Genomic DNA, 6,475 nt, shown 5'->3' with positions numbered 1-6,475 from the left:
GCTGGTCGTCCTGGCTTCATCCAGAGTACCCTGCCTGGCCTGGCCCTCCTGTCAGGTCCTCAGACGGCAGTCCGGGCCTGTGGGTCAAGCTGAGCTCTCTAGCACCACCCCGAGGGCCTCCCGTCCACTGGGACTCTGGAGGAATGTGGAACCTGCTCCCTGGGCGGGGACCGCTCATGCCTGGTGACCCTTCCTGGTTTTCGCAGCCATGGAAACTCAGGGCCCCCGTGGGGAAGTGTGGGCACTCCTCTGTGGGCAGTGCTGTCCCCCGGCCTGTGGATGATGGGCTGGCTCAATGACCCCTCCCCAGCCCCCAGCAACATGGGGCAGCCCCATCAGGGCCACGACGCGGGCCTCTGAGCTTCGTGGCCCACCCCTGAGGAGAGCTGCGGCTGAGGCTGGCCCTGCCCCTGCAGTAGGGGATCCTTTAGCCTTTGTTGGGCCCCATCCTTGCGCCATGTGGCCATGGCTCCGGAGTGACCTCCCTGGCAGCGACCCTGCAGCCCCTCCACTAAAGGCAGCCTCTTGCCGTAGGAGGCTGGGTGCTGACCAGTCTGCCCGCAGCCCCTCACCCGGCGACCCCGGGCGGGCGGGGAGGAGGGGCCTCCAGCTGAGAAGTGGGGAGGAGGAGAGCGGAAGGAAGCCCGGGGCCTCTCAGGGATCGCCCCGGCGGGTCGGGACGGGACGCGGCCCGTGGTCCAGGGGCGCTGGGCAGGCAGCCAGGGCCGGCACTGGCCAGATGGGGGCGAGCGGGCCCTGCGGCCCCCGGGGAGGGGTCCGGCCGGCGTCGCGGGGGCGAGCGGCCGCGGGCGGCGAGGTCCCTCCCGGGAGGCGGGCGCGGGGGAGGCCGCGGGGGGAGGAGGCCGGAGCCGCGCCGCGCGCAGAGCGGGAGGCAGAGCCGAGGGCGGAGCGGAGCGCGGCGGGCGCGGCGAGCGCGCGGGCCGGGCGGCCGAGGACCCCGGGAGCGCCGCGTCCCCTGCCCCGCGCCGGCCCCGCGCCTCCTCCCCGGCCGGCGGCGGTGGGTGCGCGGCGGGCTGACCTCTGCAGAGGCGGCGGGGGCTCAGCATCGGGCCGGGGCCGGGGGGGCGCCGGGGCCGGGGGGCGGCGCTCCGGCCCGGCCCGGCCCCGCCCGATGTCCATGAGCGCCAACACCATGATCTTCATGATTCTGGGGGCGTCGATCGTGATGGTGAGCGGAGGGGCTTCCCGCGCGCCCGCTCCCGCACCCGCTCCCGCCTCCGCGCCCGCGCGCCGCCTCCCCCTCCCGCGCCTTGTTTACCGGCCCGCGCGGCCTGCGCTCCCCCATCCCCAGCGCGTCGGCCCCCGCCTGGGGGCGCCGGCCCAGCCTCTCGCTCCTCGGCGCTGACCGGTCATGGGCTCTTCCAGGCCATCGCGTGCTTGATGGACATGAACGCGCTGCTGGACCGATTCCACAACTACATCCTCCCGCACCTGCGGGGCGAGGACCGCGTCTGCCACTGCAACTGTGGCCGGTGAGTCTGCGCCCAGAGGGGCACACGCGTGATCACACATGTGGGGTGGAGGTGGGGCCCACTGGGGCTCCAGCGAGCCCCATGCAGGCCGGGCTGCAAGGCCCAGCTGGGCCAGGCCGGTGGGGGCTGCTGAGGCTGGCGCCGGGCCGGGTGGGGGCAGGACCGGCCAGCCTCCGCGGCACAGAGGTGCTCCGGGAGTGGGGAGCATGCCCCAAGGCAGTAGGACCCCCTCCCAAATTGCCTTTAGAGAAAGGGCCCGCGGGCGATGGGCGGAACGGGTCCAGGGCCTCCTGGCCCGGGGCGTGGAGGCCAGGAGAGCAGCAGCCCAGCCTGGCGCCCCGGGAGGGATCCTGCGCACGGCTGTGCCCACAGAGGACGCCATCCTCCTCCCTGGGCCCTGAGCTGTGTCCATGAAATTTCCTGGGAGCCAGCTAGGGGGAAGAGCAGAAGGTCAAGGTGGGCAGGGCCTACCTTGAGGGGCATCTGGCCCAACCCCCTCGCTGTCCACGGGAGGAACTGAGGCGGGGGGTGGAGTCTGCTCAAGGTCACACAGAGAGAGGGGAGAGCCCAGGCCCCTACACCCACTTTGTGACCCCCCCCATTCTGTGCACATGTAGTGATGGAGTCTTCCTGGCCATGCATGTTTGTACGTCCATGTACGAAATAAACATCTTCTCATGAGACGCGCATGTGTGTACCGTCTGTGCATATACATGTGCGCACACGCAGCAGCCCCTCAGCCCCATGCACGCTGGGGCCCCGAGACAGCGGACAGAGGCTGAGCAGACAGACTTGCCCAGGGCCATGCAGCCGGCAGGGAACTTGTGCTCCTGACCCTGCCCTGTACTGCTGCTCCAGGGACGTGTGCACACGTACTGGGCAAGGGGTGTGTGAGAGACAGGACAGTTTCATGCCTCACTAAGCATGCTACGTGCCTGTGTGTGCAGACCGGGTGTCGAAGCAGAACGTGGGCAGCAGGGCAGATGGAGATGGGCGTGGAAACGGCCCTCACGTGTGCCGGCCAAGAATCATCCAGAGTGCTGGCTGGGTGGCCACACCCTCGCGGAGATCCCTGTGTTCCTGCCTGGTGCACACGGCCCGAGGCCAAGGAACGGCAGGAGGTCAGCTCCACGCTTCCTGGGCCGACCCAGACTGGGGGTGTAAGCGGGGGTCCTGAGACCCTCCCGGAGACCGGAGGTGTGCCCACCACCGGCCCAGGCTTCAGCTCCCTAAGCATTAGTAAGGCCCACTTTCCGTGCGGGGCTGTTGCAGTGTGACCTGAACATATGTGCCTAGGACCTCACATCGAGGCCCTTCTGGGCAGACAGGGTGTGTTTTCAGAGTGTATTTGCTCCGGGTATGTGTATGGGTCATATGTAGTGTCCAGAGTACACGTGGATTGTGTAAAACAAGTGCCCACGGAGTGCAAGCCACAGCGAGGCCTGAGTGCACAGCTTAGACACAGACAACACGAGAGCCACGCCTGCTGTAGGCGTAGAGTGTTTCCGTGTGTGTATGTGTCCATGTATGTGTGCTTTGTACACATCACTACATACAGGATGTGTAAATTCTGTGTACAAAGTATTCTTGTATATTGACAACATGCATGTGTATGCGCAGTACATGTGTGTAACACAATATACAGCACCCGTGTGCGCCCTGTGGGCACAGTGAATGTCTGCAGGGTATAGTCTGGCATATCAGGCCTCTGTGTACAAACCATGTACACACGTTGCCACAATGGACTCTACTTGTGTGTACACCCCGTTTGCAGAGAAGGCGCACACACATTTGTGTGCCTTCTACGTGCCAATACGGAGAATTTTATACAGAGGACACGTGTGTAAATGCTGTGAAGCGTGCGTGCCAGCAGGCTGTGTCTGTGGGTGCACACCCGTGCATATGCCACGGTGCCCACAGAGAGGATGGCTGTGCGCAAAGCCCAGTGCATGTGCATCTCCATGTGACACGCACCATGCTCGTGCCTGGGCGAGCGTGCACATGCACACATGTGGAGCTCATGGGCCGAGTCCATGGTATACACGCCATGTCCTGTGCATGTGGCCGGCGTGTATACACAACATGCGTCCGACCTCAGGTAGACACATGCAACATGCGTGGCCCAGGCAGGACACATGTATGTACACATCACGGAAGTACGTGTGCACGTGGGTGACCTGAGCCCCCACCTGCCCCCCCACCCCGGGGCCTGCCTGACTTGGAGGAAGGAGGAGGGCAAGGAGCAGGGGAAGAGTGGCAGATGCTAGGACAGCGATGGGGGCACAGGTCATGACCTTTGACCCCCTGGAGGTCCCACCCACCCTCCACCCCCCGGGGCGGTTGGGGCCCTGGCCTTGTCCTACTTGCAGGGGCGTTTCTGGCTTCCTTGGTGACTCCATCTTCAAGTTTCCTGCCCTGTCCAGGGGTAGGAAGTCGTGGTCCCGAGGAAGACCCTCCCTGTCGGGGTCCAGAAGGCAGGAGGGCAGGAGATGGCGGCGATGCTCAGTGTTATCCACTGCTGGGAGGCCTGGCCAGGGTGACGGGGCTGCTACCGGGTGACAAAGGGCGTCCTCTGCTGCTACGCGTTCCGGGCAGGCATCAATGGTTCTCCATCTCTTATTGATGATTGATAAGGGCCATTGGCGAACTGTGACCACATGAGTTCCGGCCGCCGCCATGTGTCAGGCAGTCCTCTCCAACTAACCCGGGTGTCGTGGCCCCTGCTCAAGGGGCTGTGGTGGCTGAGGCCCCACCTACTCTGGACAAGCTGAGCGGGATGGGCTCCCAGGGGAGCGGGAGGTGGGTGAGATGGGGCCTGCCCGCTTCTGTCTTCACCGGGTGGAAGGCACTGTGCGGCCCCCGCTGGCACAGGGATGTCGGTGATGGACGGGCAACAGGGGCCTGGGGTCAGGGACGTCCTGGGGGGTTTCCGTTTGTGAGGAGGTCCCTGGGGGACGGGGGGTGGCTCATGTCCATTTGCGAGGTGGGGACGGGGACCCATCTCAGCTGGAGACCAGGCAGAGGTGTCGACATGTAACCGAGGGAAGATGGGGAGAAGCGGGTTGGGGAGGGAGGAGCTATTTTTAGGTGCAAATTTGAGGTGTCTGTAGATCCCACGTGGAGACGCCATGCAGGCAGCTGGAGCTCAGAGCAGACGTGGGGGGCTGCGGGGACGTGCTGGGGGTGGAGAGTTGGAGAAGCCAGCTGAGGGGCTCGGTAGGAGGGGAGCCAGGCAGGCGCACCCCAAGGTGGCTCCTGCACTTTGGGGAAGGAGGGGCCCCAGGGTGGCTGGGGGCTCAGGGTGCACGGACCCCACACGCCTCGGGCACCCAGGGCCAGCAGCTCCTTCTCCCAGCCCTCCTGTCGGGGGTGGAGGGGCATGGAGCCCAGAGTCTGTTGCCCTGGGTACTGGTCTCTGGGCAGGGCCACCCCACCCGGGATCCTGGGGCCCAAAGGCCTTCCTGGAGGAAGAGAGGATCCAGGCAGGCCTGAGGCTAGAGGGGGCCTTGTGGGGAGGGTTCAGTGTGGCCTCCGCCTGGATTGTCAAGGGAGGGGAGGCTGAGGGGAACGGCCCAGGCCTTGGTGGGTGCTGGGATGCAGGGGACGGACCGTGGTCCAGGGTCCGTCCCAGGAGCCGGGATTGGTGTGGGGCACGCTTAAGGGGGTGCCCCCGGGCCTCAAGCACAGGGAACTGGGGCACGGGAGGTTCCTGCAAGGGACAGAGGGGCAAAAGGAAGACCAGAGGCCCAAGGCAGGGCTCATCCACGCGGCTTTCCTTGGAGGGGAAGCTGAGGAAAGGGCGGAGTGACTGCAGGGTGGGAGGGAGAGGCCAGAGGGGCAGTGCCCCAGGAGCCAGTGGGGGCCTCTGGGCACAGGCCCACAGGCGGGCTGCGACCCCGTCACTGTCGCCTCCTCCGCCTGCGCTGGGCTCCTGTCACCGTGTCGGGGTTGCCTCTGAGCCCCGGGCTGGGCAGAGGAGGGAGGAGGGTGATGCGTGGAGGCCAGCCACTGGACTTCACGCTGACCTGTGACCTCGCACACTCCCATCCTGCGGGCAGCCTCCCACCTGGTGACCTGGGTCCCGGGCGAGTGCGCTGGCCCCTCCCGACCTCAGCACCCCACAAGGTCTGCTTCAAAGACCCCCGCAGGTGAACGGGTGCAGCTTGCTGCGGGGTCCCCGCCCGCCCCGCGGGACAGGTGCCAGCCCGCCCTGCCGCCCCCAGGCACCACGTCCACTACGTGATCCCGTACGACGGGGACCAGTCTGTGGTGGACGCCTCCGAGAACTACTTCGTGACAGACAACGTCACCAAGCAGGAGATCGACCTCATGCTGGGGCTGCTGCTCGGCTTCTGCATCAGCTGGTTCCTGGTGTGGATGGACGGCGTCCTGCACTGCGCCGTGCGCGCCTGGAGGGCCGGCCGGCGCTACGGTGAGTGCGCGGCGCGGGGGAACCGGGGACAGCCTCGTCCGCGCCGGGCCCACGCCCTCCCCACGCCCCGCCCGCCCACGCCCACGCCCACGCCATGCCCACTCCCGGCCCCGCCCACCAGCCCACGCCCTGACCGCGCCCCCCGCCCCGCAGACGGCTCGTGGACCTGGCTGCCCAAGCTGTGCAGCCTGCGGGAGCTGGGCCGGCGGCCGCACAGGCCGTTCGAGGAGGCGGCCGGGAACATGGTGCACGTGAAGCAGAAACTCTACCACAACGGTCACCCGAGCCCGCGGCACCTCTGAGCCGCGCGCAGGACTCGCGGGGCCGCCGGCCACCGCGCCCACGCTCACGGGACTGGACGGCCGGCCCGGGCCAGGGCGCCCGCGGCCGTCGGGCGCGTCCGGCGGAAGGTGCTGTCTCCTCTTCTTTTTATAAAGGGGGTCGGGGTGGGGCCGGGGCGGGGGCGCGGGGACGGCGGCACCGGGGGCGCGGGTGGTACTGCCCGCCCAGCCCAGGACCACGTCCGCCGCTGGAAACCGGCGACTTCCTG

General features: G+C 67.3%; 1 protein-coding gene across 1 annotated transcript; it reads left to right on the top strand.

The window, feature by feature from the left end:
• The first annotated feature begins 951 nt into the window (after nt 1-951).
• Nucleotides 952-6,352, top strand: TMEM240 (transmembrane protein 240). Its single transcript, XM_060079263.1, has 4 exons — nt 952-1,189; nt 1,387-1,493; nt 5,717-5,925; nt 6,079-6,352. Exons 1-4 carry the CDS (start codon nt 1,133-1,135, stop codon nt 6,225-6,227), a joined length of 522 nt encoding a protein of 173 aa, XP_059935246.1. The 5' UTR covers nt 952-1,132; the 3' UTR covers nt 6,228-6,352.
• The last annotated feature ends 123 nt before the right edge of the window (nt 6,353-6,475 follow it).

Source organism: Mesoplodon densirostris, chromosome 2, assembly GCF_025265405.1.
Source record: "Mesoplodon densirostris isolate mMesDen1 chromosome 2, mMesDen1 primary haplotype, whole genome shotgun sequence".
Taxonomy (NCBI): domain Eukaryota; kingdom Metazoa; phylum Chordata; class Mammalia; order Artiodactyla; family Ziphiidae; genus Mesoplodon; species Mesoplodon densirostris.
This window is presented reverse-complemented; position numbering and strand designations above follow the sequence as displayed.

Excerpts from the sequence above, each read along its gene's own strand:
- TMEM240 (XM_060079263.1), top strand. The coding sequence starts at position 1,133 with ATGTCCATGAGCGCCAACACCATGATCTTCATGATTCTGGGGGCGTCG. Across the intron at positions 1,190-1,386 it reads TGGGGGCGTCGATCGTGATG|GCCATCGCGTGCTTGATGGA; the intron begins GTGAGCGGAGGG and ends GGGCTCTTCCAG. Across the intron at positions 5,926-6,078 it reads GAGGGCCGGCCGGCGCTACG|ACGGCTCGTGGACCTGGCTG; the intron begins GTGAGTGCGCGG and ends CCCGCCCCGCAG.